Source organism: Coturnix japonica, chromosome 14 (genome assembly GCF_001577835.2).
Source record: "Coturnix japonica isolate 7356 chromosome 14, Coturnix japonica 2.1, whole genome shotgun sequence".
In the NCBI taxonomy this organism is placed as follows: domain Eukaryota; kingdom Metazoa; phylum Chordata; class Aves; order Galliformes; family Phasianidae; genus Coturnix; species Coturnix japonica.
The window spans coordinates 3,918,435-3,932,402 of record NC_029529.1 but is presented as its reverse complement, the minus strand read 5'-3'; the positions used below and the strand labels follow the sequence as shown (position 1 = coordinate 3,932,402).

General features: G+C 43.8%; 1 protein-coding gene across 3 annotated transcripts in view; it reads right to left on the bottom strand.

Moving 5' to 3' along the window:
- The window catches only part of SDK1 (sidekick cell adhesion molecule 1), a 360,897-nt gene that overhangs the window by 19,383 nt on the left and 327,546 nt on the right, over window positions 1-13,968 (bottom strand). For all 3 annotated transcript variants that reach the window (XM_015876860.2, XM_015876861.2, XM_015876862.2), the window contains 5 exons: window positions 11,725-11,840; window positions 10,121-10,307; window positions 9,173-9,310; window positions 5,951-6,112; window positions 5,053-5,178 (listed from right to left, as the gene is read on the bottom strand). In XM_015876860.2, the coding sequence (XP_015732346.1) occupies window positions 5,053-5,178; window positions 5,951-6,112; window positions 9,173-9,310; window positions 10,121-10,307; window positions 11,725-11,840 (729 nt within the window). The remainder of the gene's footprint in view (window positions 1-5,052; window positions 5,179-5,950; window positions 6,113-9,172; window positions 9,311-10,120; window positions 10,308-11,724; window positions 11,841-13,968) is intronic.

Genomic DNA, 13,968 nt, shown 5'->3' with positions numbered 1-13,968 from the left:
TAAATGGGGGAAGAAAAAGCAACAGTAAAAATGAATGTTCAACACTCACTGCAACAAACACAACTGCTTACACACACTTCCTTGCTTATTTTCTTAAACCTATCAAGGTGCACAATGCAGAATATCCAACAGACCTAGAAAGCTAAAATTTAACCACTCTGTAAAGCTTGCAGTAAGGATGTCTGTCCCACTGCTGACTCCAAGGTATACAAGGTAGTTTGTGGCTACCCCAGCTCTGGCCAACAAAGCTTTTAATTACAGAGCAACTTATCTAATCTCTGTCCAGAATATTCAGGCCCGTCTTTATAGACAGAGATTGCAATTGAATATATCCAAATTATAAAAGACGTTTTACTTCAGTAGTGAGCTCTGCAATTAAATATTGAACACAAACCTATGAATTCATTCTCCCATCTCTTCCTCCTCCCTTAAAACCAAGTTGGCTCTAAATGTCAGAAGTTCAGCTGAGAAAGAATTCATTAGAAGGCCACCTTGATAGTGAAGACTGGCCTTTAAGATCAGTAGAAAATCATTAGTATACCATACACAGCATTTCCTACTCAGTGTTGGGAGGAAGGATGAGCAGGCTGTGGTTGGGATACTGTCTGGGTATTAATTCATGGAAGACCCAAATGTCAGGGAAAGGCACAGCCATCTCTGACCTTCCCCATTTGCAGACTGGGTGTCTGCATGGACAGGTGCTGACCACCGTGGTGAGGCACAGCAGCTACATGCTAGTCTGGTTTCACGGGGAGTTAATTGGGGTCCATATAAAGCTGTCAGGCAATAACAAGGGCTCCTGGCTCTAGTAACTCCGGTTGCTATCAAATGACTGCTGTGCTGCAGCTGGAGAGATGGAAAGCTGTCAGTTATGTGGGTCTTAAGCACCAGCCTTCCCCCTCAGAGAAAGAGGAGGGCTGTGCTGTAAAACTTTCTCCTAATTACACATTAGCAGGTTTATGATGGGAGAAGCAGCTGAGAATTAAGGACTTGCTAAATGCAAGCAGCGTTCCTCCTACAGAGGGCAAAATTAAAATGTGGAAGCATTTGTCAGAGGCAAAGGGGTGGATTATCATACAAACTAAGGGAAGGACAAGAATGGGAAGTGAAGGCTGATGAACTGTCAACCTCAGCATGTTACTTGTAAGCAGAAGCAAACCAAAGGCCCCATGGCAGATGCCGGCAATGCAGCTGCACCCTTCACTTTGAATTTACTGACTTCTCCTGGTTTGTGTCCATGTTTGACACTGCACTCCCTCATTTGTTTAAAAATAAATAGAAAAGGAAGAACATAAACAACAACAACAACAAGACATTTCTCAAGACACCAGAAAGAAAACTGAAGTGAGATCTGCCCTTGGGGTGTGGGAAGTGAAAACCAGTGTGCGTAGGAAGGACAATCCTCACTCCAAAGACTCTTCCCCAGATCGTCTGCTGCTTTCATGGAACAGATCATCCAGGGCAACAAAAGAAAACACTCCTCAGTGCTGTCTGCATCCTGAACTCATGATGTGTGGCGGATCTGCAGTGCAGCCGGCCTGTTCATGCCAGCCAGATCGCTCGAGGTGTTATTATCAGCTTTATTATTAAGCTGCAACTCTCTCCCACTGGGACTAAGTCATGCCCTACTTGGGAAAAACAAACCAACAAAACCCAAAAGGCATGGTAGGGAGAGAGCAAGCACAGCAGGACACCTCTGTTGCCTTGTACTGCTTCAGAGGCTTTCCTGAGGTACCATGGACCACAGAGCGACTGAGACCTGCATGGCTGTCCCACACCTTGAGATGCCCACAGCAGGGCCAAAATGGGCATGAAGCCTACATGTAGATGTGTACTCTTGGCAGCACAGCTCCCTAGGTCACACAGCTGAAACACATGCTTTGCAGAGAGAGGATAACTGGGAAGGAAAGCCTGTGATGCTGCTGCATGCTTTACAGGCTGCACACCCAAAAGTAAAGCACAGTACGGAGAAAGGAGACTTGGGGATGATGCACGGTTGGGAGAAAAGTTGCAAACTCATCCTCTCCACTCCATCAGCAGTGCTGGGAAGCCTTACATTGATGTGCCATTCCTGTCTTTAGTTCAGCACGTAGAAACAAAGGACATGATCTAATACCCACTTCTTAGCCAGCCTAGTGGATGTCTGGGGAGTGCTTTCTATGGCAGTGACACGGGCCGCTTAATTGCATTTCTTGTAATGCAAAAGGAGCTAAACTGGAATCCGTTTCTCCAGGGACAGATGAGTTGAAGGAAAAGAAAAACACTTCTGTTTCTGTAATACCTTCCTCTAGCACAGATCACTCTGGAAAAAATATTGGTTTGCCTGCTCCATGCTGGTGTCTAAGTATATTCAAAATGCATGGGAGACAGTCAGCCTGGTCACCTGCCATAAATCTGGGAGAGAAATGGGGAAATGAAATGAACAATCTCAGTTGCCTGCTGCCACCATTGCTAAACCCAGCAGGGCAGCTGGAGGCCTGCAAAACACAGCGGGGCACTGAAAAATTTGAAGGGAAGTGACAAAAGCAGGTAGAGTTTGCCATTTATGACAGAAAGCCACCCTCGTACTCTGATGGAAGAGTCTTGGCAGGGAGCTACAGCTGGGAAAATGAGATGATACAGCATTTAACGTTTGGGGTAATGAGGCCTATAATAGATGACACTTGAGATGTGAAATACTAAGGTAGTGGTATTGCATTTAAATATTGGCAACAAGCTAAAGCTTTTCATCTGTCTGCTCAATGTCCCTTTTTTTTTGATCTCAGAAGGATGAATATCTTCTCCTTCCTTGATTTTATGTAAAGGGCACAAGTCAATTGCTCTTCTCTTGGACAACTGGTACTTAAAAATAAAGGTTGCTCCAATCCATGTTCTACTACACACACAAATCAACATGCAGAAGCAAATTCATAGGATCATATTAAAACAGAAATGGCTCTGAATGGCCGGCCCTGACAGGAGGAATTAGTCTCCTGCCTTTGTTAAGCTCATAATTCAGATTTCAAACTCTTCCATGCAGAGATGAGGAAGAAAAGCGGTAGTGAAAGGAAGCTGCCACTTGCGTGAAATAAGCAAGCGCTCCAATTAGTCCTCTCCTCTCTTGGATCACATTTCACGCTTTCTACAGCTGCAACCAGAACTAAGGGTGAGAATCCAGCATACAAATGGCTAGTTCATTTGCTATAGCAGCATGAATAGGATTAAAATAATCTGAGGAGGAATTAAATGCCTCAACAGTCAGGTTGCAAGAGCAGGAGTATAAGACCTCTTCTGTGTGTTTCCAGGATCAGTGGCGTGAGGCCAGCTGGAATGACCCAGGGTTAATGCAGCTCAGACCTGCCTTGGAAGGGCTATTTTCTTCCTGCTCAAAAGAGTGAACCATAAATCCCGTATCCTTAGACGAGAACTGTGAAGTGTTTTGCACATCTACAGGTGAGACAAGCCCAGGAACATGAGATGGGTTTGCAGTGCCACAACTCACACAAATATGAACATGGGCACAGGTTTCCCTCTGAAACAATCGGACTGTAAAAGCCCTGTTTGGGGAAATGTAAGCTGGTAAGCAAACCTCAGTGAACCGTTTTGGTTTAACTTAATAACACTGTTCAGATATGAGAGAGAGCATTTTCTGACCATGAAGAAAACAGAGCAGGAATCAATAAGCTGATGTAAGGCAAATGGAAGCACTTGGTGACATGCCTTCCTTAAAAAAAAATCACCTGAGATCAGTGGGAAATTCCAGTGCTTTGAGAATGTACACATTTTCCTTCACTCTGTTTCAGAAAAAACCCATGTCATATTAAATGACAGAATTCTGGAAGAAATGTTGGGGTCCCCGCAGAGCCTCAATACAGAGTAAGTTCTACCAAAGGCAAGTATGGAAACCTGAAGCTTCAGCATCAACGATCACAATGATTTTGTTATAGGCCCAGTTAAATACAATTAAAATAATTGGTTTTAAATGTAATCTTATATTCAAGACACATACAAGAGAGAGTTCAGATCCTATATATAATCAAACAGATAAGCATTCGCTTAATCAATATATAATCAAGCAGTGCGTGGGCATCTAGAAGTGAAAAAGCATAGAACAAGCAGCCAACATGGGTATGTCAAGTATAAATCATGTCTAATTTCCTCCTGTGACAGGGTAGCAGACCTTGTCAATAGAGGAGAAAGAACAGACATCATCTATCCTGACTTCAGCAAAGCTTTTGACATCATGACATTCAAACATGGCCTACATGAAACAAGTATCTGGTAGATGCATCAGCGTCTGGAAAACTGTACTTGGAGAATGGTTATCAGCACTTCTGTCAGAGTCGAGGGAATTTATCAAGTGAGATTACACAGGGGTCTGGCAGTATTCACTGATTTGTTAATGGCTTGGCTACCACAAAGTGCACACTTGCTAAATTGGCAAAGGGGGTACCAAGCTGGGAGAGGCTGCAAACAAGCCACAGCGCAGGCCTAAATTTAAAACCATCTTCTCCAGCTGGGAAAATATTGTGGATAAAGCAGAGGGCAGCTTCATTTAGATATAACTGCCAGAAGCAAAGGGGGTCTGGGAAAGCACCAAGAGAAACAGTGGTGATGAGGAGTCTCCTCTCGCCCACTAATGCCCTCCCTGCAGAGCCAACGGGGGTAGCCATGCATGCACGCTGCTATGGTCCTGGCCTGGTTATGAACAGTGATTAGCTGCAGCTTTCTGTTGCTGAACGATAGATTTTTGGTCCTCAAAAAGCAGTTTGCAAGCATTTAAGTGAAAGATGCTGTAAGCATTTAAGTGAGTTTTAATTATTAACTATTGGTTCATCAGCTGGATGATTTACCAGTGATGTACCATACTGGAAACTAGAGCACTTAGGGTAATTTTCTGTGACTATGCCTAAACAGGAGAAAATACGATAACCCACATAATAAGTCAGCAAAGATTTAGTACTGGTTGGGAATTGCTCTGTCTCACAAAACTCCAGTAGCAACCCCTGTGGGGAGGGTTTCAGCGTGGGCTGAATATGGGACAACGAGCTCCCCATGTTTCCCATGGCTCACCTGAGGGCCGTGCCTCTATAATGTACCCAGTTGTGGGTTTTTCTCCAGAATCTCCCTCAGTCCATTGTACTGTCAGCCCAGAAGCAGATTTTGTCACCAGAATTTCCTGTGGGGAGCCAGGAGACCCTGAAGGAATAAATGACAACAGCAAATGTGGGTGTTACCAGAGATGTACTTTGGTATTCTTCATTTCTTCTCCTGATAAGAGATATAAAATAATCCAGGAGTACTGGCCAACATACACTCAATATAAACCAGCTCAATAAGATTCTGCCCTAATTTTTTACTGGCACTAATTATACAAGTGTGTCTGCTAAGAAGGAAAAGGGGAAAAACTGATATAATTGGAGGGAGTTGTTATGATTATCTGGCATCTGTTATCATTGATCAAATAAGAAAACCAACTGTTTCGGTACACACACTGAACCAAGTAGGGAATGCTGAAATTCAGCCTCTTGGCATGTCAGGAAGTCTGCAGACATCTCCCTGTGCATAAGCCAAAGTGTCAGGAAGAACTAACTGTAAACTCTTCCTGTTTTTACACTCAGAAACCTCTACTGGTTCAGGCAGAACCATTTCAGCTCGGACTCCTTGGACACCAACCAGAATCCTGAACCACAGTGGATGTAGCTTGGAATTCTCTGGGTAACCAGTTTGCACTATGATTTATTCACACCGTTCTGTTTATTCTCATCAGTCTTTTAGTTTTCAGAAAGAAAAAGGAAGGTGTTTTTCATGTGCAGTTGTGAAATCCATTAAATCATGCCCTGTGCTCCTGTGATTCAACTTCTCCTTGGCTTAGAAGCCCATGTTAAACCCTGAGCGTGCTATTCTCTGCTACTGAGCTGCGTCTGCACCACTGATGTAGCTCCTAAGATATTTTTATGGTTCCACTTACCTTCTACTGGCCCTGCTGTGACATTGGCTTGCAGTTCAGGTCCATAGGCAATGGTTCGGGCTTGCACTCTGAATAAATAGGTCATGCCCTTGGTAAGATCTCGGACCTTTAGCCAGCGTTGCCAGTTCCCTTTAATATCCACAGTCACCACCTTACTGACCCCTGGAATAGCCATATGGATGTAAAATAAGATAAAGTTGCAATGAAAAAAGAAAAAGAAAGGGAAAAAAAAAAGAGAGGCTTATTATATCTAGATGGTAAGTAAAATCATCTAACGGTTTGCTAAGAAAGTATTCCTTACAATTAGCAGGAGTTTAAGTAGTGATAATAGCCAATTTTCAGCACTGATAAGTATAATTAGAGTTTAAGCTTGATAAGTGGGTACTGACAAGAAAAAAAACCTTACAACACAACTGGGAAATTACCAAGAGACTACATGCAACTTCACTAATTACTCTGGGAAGAAAGAAGGAGGTAAACGAAGAGGACTGCAGTGTTGCAGATTGCTTCCTAAACAAGCGCTTCTCTGCTCTTTCTTTGCTGAGTAACCTGCAGTGCTGCCTTGGGGGGGGGAAATGAGGCTCCAGGTTCTTTCCTTCTTTTCCAGGCTCTTGCACCATTACCAAGTGAATGCAGAATGGAGGACAAATATCTCACAGGCGGCTTCTGGGTATAAGTGCCACTGCAGCAGGGGATGCAGTCAAAGCACTATTAACTCGGGCAAGGCTAAAGGCATTACTTATGTTTTAGTCTTCCCCACTCTTCAGAATGTTTCTGAAATGGATGAATTTAAACCTAGTTTTTACTGAACATTTCTACAACTAAGTTAATAGAAGCAATTTGATATATAAACTATTTAACAGAACAAACAAGAACTGAACTGACATTCCTTTTGGCATTGTCTGGTCCTGTAGGCAGATGTATATAACACATCTCCAGCCAAGAAATAGGAAGTGGGAAAATGTTTTTCCCACTAGAGAAGGCTGCCTGCTGGTTTTTGTCCCCCAAGAACGCCAAAGGAAGAAGTTTATCAATCTGGATGCTTATTTTACATGCAAATCAAGACGCCTCTTTCAGTTTTTATCAGTTAAAGGAAGAATAATTGTCCAAGTGATCCCTGTTCAAAGATTTCTCCCAGACAATTTATAATTCAGAAGATCTTTCCTCAGTTAATGAGGAAGCAGCAGAAGTGCTCCCTCCTTCCCTAGGTGCACTATTTCATTTCTGAGAGACAAATCAGGAAGCATTTGTCATTTCAAAGTAATGTTCCGAAGGGAAAAAAAAACAACCAACAACAACAACAAAAAAAGAAACTGGTAAAAAAAGGCCCCAGGGCAATTTTGTTGTCTATTATGGTGTAAAACATAACACCGTAAAGCTTAAACAATAAAAGGTCAGACGGGGAGAGGAGTGCGCTGTTGAACAGACCGCTGTTAGCAAAACAAGCAGGATTTCCATGGTGGCCTATAGAGAAGGCGGGAGGTGTCACAGGGCTGGGTGGGCTCAGCCAAAAATCACAGCTGGGGGAGAAGTCAACAGTCAACAGGAGGGGTCTGGTATGGTGCGCTGCAAGCATGGAGCAGTGGGAGGAATGGGGATGGGAGGAGATGCGGGGTGATGCCTTGTCCCATAGTGATGCCAGCACCGCCACGTGCATCTTCAGCAATCCAGGCTTTGCCTTAAAGCACTCTAAATAAATGAGATATATTTTTATATCTCTGTAAGGAAAATGATGGCTTTGAGGGAGGGGTTGCTTACTGTGGAGGGGAAGTAAATATATTTGATGAAAGAAAAGTGTTGGTACAAAAGGAAATGAACAGAAATGGAAGAATAAAAAATTAAAATTAAAAAAAATATATATATACACATCTATTATTTTATAAAAATAAAAAATAAATTTAAGTTAAATATATATATATGTATACATATAACAATTTGAGGAAAATCCTCTAAAACCTCCCTGCTTACACCAGAAATAAATCCACAGAAGGAGGGTGGACAAGTTGGAGTCAGAGAGCAGAGGTGAGAAAGAGAATAAAACAGAAGTTCTGAGGATGTTCAGACAAATGTGTACAGAGAGCATGATCTGACAATTCCACACTTCCAGGGGAACCAAATGTATTCTCAAACACTGTGTAGAAATGAATGTAAGGCAGGAAATACCCAGTGAGCCCAAACCTCCTGCATACCCTGTGAACATTTCTTGGTCAGCATTGGAAATGTTTTCTGCATTAGCTCTTTTTGCTTGGATCTGCCAACCATAAAGGCTGAAAGTGCTTTTAAGCTCATGTTTTCATTTCTGAGTATAATTTTTTCAGTGCATGAGATGTGGATGTTCAGACAATATAGATCTTTATTCCTTACAGAAGAAGCAAACACCAGTGATTGATATCCTTATTTCACTGGAAAAAAAAAGAAGCTTAAAATGGATTGGCAATGGCTGAAATTACTCTCCATGCTGTCACACTGCCAAAGCTGGACATCCTATTGAACGACTGGCAATCTACCAGGAACACAAAAATGTTAATACAGCCCTCCCCAAACTTTGCAATCTTTTCTAATTCAACTTTGAAATTAATTCACATTTGTTTTCAGAGAAATTGCCCAATCCTTTCCTGTTGCTATTTTGCAAATGAGTGTCTGTGGCCTTTGCAGTGTTGTCTTAAATCTACTGCTGGGTTAGAAATCCTGCTTGAAAACTCCATGTAAACAGACATGACCAAATCTCTCTCGCAGTTATCCTCCCCTGTCAGAAGCAGCAGTGGTACCAGTGATGACTCGCACATTTGATGCCTGGGCCATCTCTGCGATAACAGAAGTGACACATCATGTGATAAGCAACACAGGCGATCCTGAAGACTATTCTGGGATGGAGCCCACTCAGCAATTTGAAAGTGCAACATGGGGAGACAATCAGGCACTCTTCAAATGAATCTCCTCTTCTTCCATGCTGGATAACAATGGCAGTAAAATGACTTTTCAAATCACGCAGAATATAGTTTGTGCAAGAAAATGAGAGAGGAGAGACAAAAGCTATATTCCACAATATTATGGTTTGCTGAGCAGTTTTGGCAAGAGCGGAATTGTTTTACTTACCCTCTGCCACCTGGCTTCTCTTGGAAAATGGCAGAGAGCAAGTAGGAAATTGGGCAGAGATAAAAGATGCTACAGTGCTTTTCTGTCATTTCCCCATGAATATGTATGATTTTAGGTCTTTCTTACCCTGGACGGGAGCCAAAGGCTCATAGACTACTCGATAACCCTGCAGGACTCCATTTGCTGCTGTCGGCTCGCCCCAAGACACATTGAGTGTTGTGGAAGTGATTTCAGAGAACGCCAAGAAGCTGGGAGCACTGGGTGCTGAAAGGATTACAAATGGATTGAATTGCAGCAGGCGTAGTCAATCTGATATACATATATGTTATAAAACATTGCGGGTTTTTTGCCCAGTGTAAATCTAAAGGAGACAAAGTAAGAATGGGATTTATGAATTGTATCAAAATTTGCAGTAATCAATCAAAACCACAGACCGTCTTCCCTAGGAAAAGCAGCTTTTCTGCTGCAAAACTGGGTATCAGCAGCAAGCGAGGAGACACGCCAGAAGGAGAAGACTTTCACAGGAACACTGAGTTTAGCCTTTGCTCTCCATCTAGCTGCTGACTATCAGAAAGCTTGCAGTCTTTTACTGTTTGCTCTCCCCCTGTCATGGTTAGTGGAGATGCATTGCAGAAGCTGAGGTTTCTCAAGCTAACTCCTCCACAAGAGCAGGGCTGAAGGGCAGCAGGGCACTAAGAGAGCACACAGCCCCAGTGCTTGTGTGCTCCTCATGGCAGCCAGTCTGATGGCAGGGTTTCAACATGAGGGGTTGCACAAAGCATTTCTCTTGTCTCACAGGACTGCTAGGGAGTTTCCAGGCGCTGCTAACCAGCTCAGATTTTCAGATGTGATAGCAGAGACTCCCAGAGTTGCAGCCTAGATCAACCTGTTCCAGCTCCAACCCTCTACCCCCCTTCCAACATGGTTGCGCTTATTGATCCTTTCCCCCCAGCCAATGCAATATAATGACCCAGCTGAAAGCTAACTCCAAACAGCAGTGCCCTCCTGCATGCCCTACACTCCCCCATTGGCTACTAGCAACCACCAGACCTGTGCTTTGAGGTGGTCACATACCAGCCTGGTGTGTCCTGCCCGCTGAGGGTCTGCTCCTAGGGCCGTCCCCTGCTGCATTGAAGGCAGAGATGCAGACCAAGTAGCGTGTGTGGCTGGTCAGGTTTTTGAGGCGGACCGTTGTCTCAGGGAGGAAAAGGACCTTCACTTTCTCTGTGTCATTCTGGACATCACTCTCCCAGTAATAAATCTGTTGGAAACAGTGAGATGTTTTAGCATCTAGCTCCCAAACATCGCAGCATTGCAGGCACACAGATTAGCACAGTGGAGCAGCCTTGATCTGGACTCTCTGGTAAATGGCAGCGTACACTCTTCTCCATGTGCCCTATCTTTTCTTTTTCTTTGCCAAATTACCCCGAGTCCAGTGGCCATGCAGTTGAGTACATCATTCAAAAATAGAGCACAGGCTGAAGATTATGGCCTGATGACAGCAGATCTGAGCTGCCAGAAACTCAGCGAGGAGAGGTCAGCCTTTTAATTCTCCCTGAAATGCTAGCTGCTTGTCAGCACTGGCACCCTGATACGATGCTCCCATCATTCACTTAACTGTGCACACAACTATACCACTATTTGTGTTCACAGGACAGGCAAGAAAATGCCTTTCTGAAGAGGCAATGAAGATTTTCCTTAAAGTTCCTTGCGTTACCCTTCTCTGCTCTCCTCTGCACAATTTTTATCCTGATCCCATAAAATTAGGTTTGGAGAAGACGATTCCAAGAGAAAAGTGGTGCCAGCCCTCCTTATTGGACAGGCCTGGCAATGTGCGCATTCCAACAAGCCAAAGCAAGCCAGGAAATGGAGAGAACGAGCCAAGGCAAGACTCTACCTTGGCTCTACAAGGCAAGCTGTTAGAACCATCTATATACATAGAAAAGAAAAAGAACATGAATTGATATATAAGGTTGCTTGTTACTGCCAAGAAGGGATGCCAGATTATTCACATTGGCTTGACTTTTCTTCACTTATGGGCCTAAATTCATGGAGAGAGGCAGAGCCAGAAGCTGAAGACAAGCCAAGCTCCAGTGTTTGTAGAGTTGCCCATTTCCACTCTCTGAGGGTCCATTCTCATGCTGGAGAAGCTAAACAACATGCCTCTGCAACGTGCTCATCTCATATAAACCAAATGCAATTAATGCTATGATTTAATTTTGTCAAAGTTAGGGAAATTAAATAATTCTGAAATCTGACCTGGCTCGAGCTTCTAGTTTGGAGAAAGTTCTGCTTTTCCTAATGGCTTTGGAACGGTCGATAGATGGAAAACTCAGTTAGCTTCCTCCAACACATTCCCTGCCCCTAGCTTTTCTGTGTTGGTTGCTTTTTGGAGCAGATAAGTTGCCTGCATAAACGTAGCTGCCTCCCTGTCTGCACGCCCTCTCTCCCCATGCTCTCCTTTCCCTGCAAACAGCAGCGTGCTTTTCCCTTTCTTCCCTCTTTCCCCCATCTCATTTCTTTTGATTTTGGGACACATTACCATTTCCATACTGCAGGCTGAATACTGCTTTAATTTGCCTTGTGCAGTGCGGGCAGCTGTAGTTGTAGAGCCATCTTACAAGTAATAACAAAGCCAAGCAAGACAAATGAAACCAGGAGAGAAACAGAAGCATTGCCTTGTAGCCTTGTATGTTCCCATTTTGGCTGTCGGCAGGAGGTGGGTCCCAGGTGAGCTCCAGCTGGCTTGCAGAAAGGGAGTTTACTTGGATGTTCTGTGGGGCCATTGCTGGTGCTGGAGAGAAAGGAAAAAAGAAGAATTAATAGTGACAAGCAGAACTAGTTCATATCCAGGCTGCAATTTTCCATTTGTAGAAGGGCTGAGGGCAGACTCTGTTTATGCCGTGAGTCAGCTCGCAGAGCCAGCCCTGGAGGTATTCCTTTCTTTATGGGAAGTCTCAGGTATATAGCAGCAGCATGCAGGGACTGAGAACCTGCCAAGCCTCCAGAGGTGATGTTCTGTGTCACACAGACCGGGTTAGACATTGAATAAACTCAATCCTGTCAGCAGCTTTGGGAAATAAAAGAGAATTTTTTCTTTATTCTGTAGTAACGTTTCAGGCTTGCCTTTGGCAGCGACGTGGTGCTCCTGAGCAACCCGTCTTGAAAGCAGCTGTGGGGAGCAGCACAGCCCCCTGCCTCACCAGCCCGGCCTTTGGACTCAGTGGCACATCATTGTATCAGCCCCCCTCCAAGGACCAAGACCAAAGTACATCACCCCTATACCCAGTCAGGTAGCCATCAATCTGCCTCACATTTTCTGTATGGCCAAATGGCTTTAGCTTGCTACTCATTAACTCTGATCTCGTACCACATACATATACATAGCAGACCTCTTTGGCTCCTGATGGCACTTCTTGCATTGTGCTCTACAAGAAAACCAATCTTTGGCTTCCTTCAAGTGCACCTGGGTCACACCAGCTCTCCCTTCTCTCAGGATGCAACCTGGTGCAGGTGGGTTTTATTAGCCAAACAGCACATGTTCTGTTTACAGAAGAGATATCCAAGTGCATCCTGTTCCAACTCCAGAAGCAAGAAGAGAAAGGCTGAACAAAGGGCATGCATCTCCACAGCCTTCACCCTGACTCTGAGAAAGCAGCCTCTTTTCTCTGCCCGTTTACGGGCCATAAATAGAAGTGATAAAACATTCACCACTCGAGTAAGATAGTCCCAGTTATCTGTTCCTCTGGAGACTTCCTTCTTTAGAGAGAATGACCTTCATAAGTCACACTTTTCTACCAATACTCCCTCCCCCCAGAGTTATAAAATAAAATAGTAATTAACACCCACTCAGCCTGACACCAACTATTTATTTTGTTCTAACTGTGTGGTTTCCATATTATCACTGCCCACCCTGCCGTTAATGGAAATGTTAATAACCAGCGCCAGGTTGTTGTGACAGATGCTTGGGCTCATTATCAGAAATTCTTATTTACCGCTCCATTAAACGACAGAATCGCACAAAAAAAAAACCAAAAAAAAACCAACACCACAACAATTCAATCAAAACTAACTGGAGGAATTTTAACAGCCACATTAATAATCCAAAACATAAATAAAGTTAATGTCTTTTGCATGTTTGCCACCGGCAGCTCTATTGCAAAATTATTGCTGTACAATTAAAATCTGAAAGGTAAAATTGAAAATAGCCATTATCCCGGGTGAAAACTATTTGTTTGTTACACCTTTTGTTTCCTTTTTTGGCTGTGCATAGCAAACATGGAGGAGGGGGGGGTGATGATGACCAACCGTAGAGCACAGCAGCCACACGTTGGCTGGTTGCAGGAGCGCTGCTGCCTGATGCTGCTGTTGCACCTCTGCTCTCTCTCAGGGCTTTGAGACCTTCAGTGCACACATCAGAGCAGTGGGGCCAAAGCGATGGCACAATACAAACCTGGAAATACATCCTGGGGATTTGCAGATGATGACACACTCAGAGAAACGGGAATATGTACAATCACAGAAGAAAACACATCGCTTTAGCAGCACGTTTTCTTTTCTGGGTAGTGACAGCACTGGCTGTCCTGAGCTGACAGCTTCAAAGTGCTCTCAACACTGAGGTCTGAAGCGATATCTGCAATCGCATTTTACTTTGGATCCTATGTGCCAGCCTGGAACAATTGCTGCTTCTGAGCTGTGACCATTAGAAGAGTCAGCGGGTGCAGCCACCTACCACAAATACACCATTTTTTTTTCCCTGTGAAATCCTTTATCTATAGCATGTCTAAGAAATACAATGGTTAAAAACTGCCAGTGATCACTCTGCACTGACACCAGCACTGCTGGAGCTGCACTTTTGCTGGCACGGAGGTGGAAAATTTGATGGGAGGGAAAAAAAAACTAAAAAATGATAGACTGCGTGA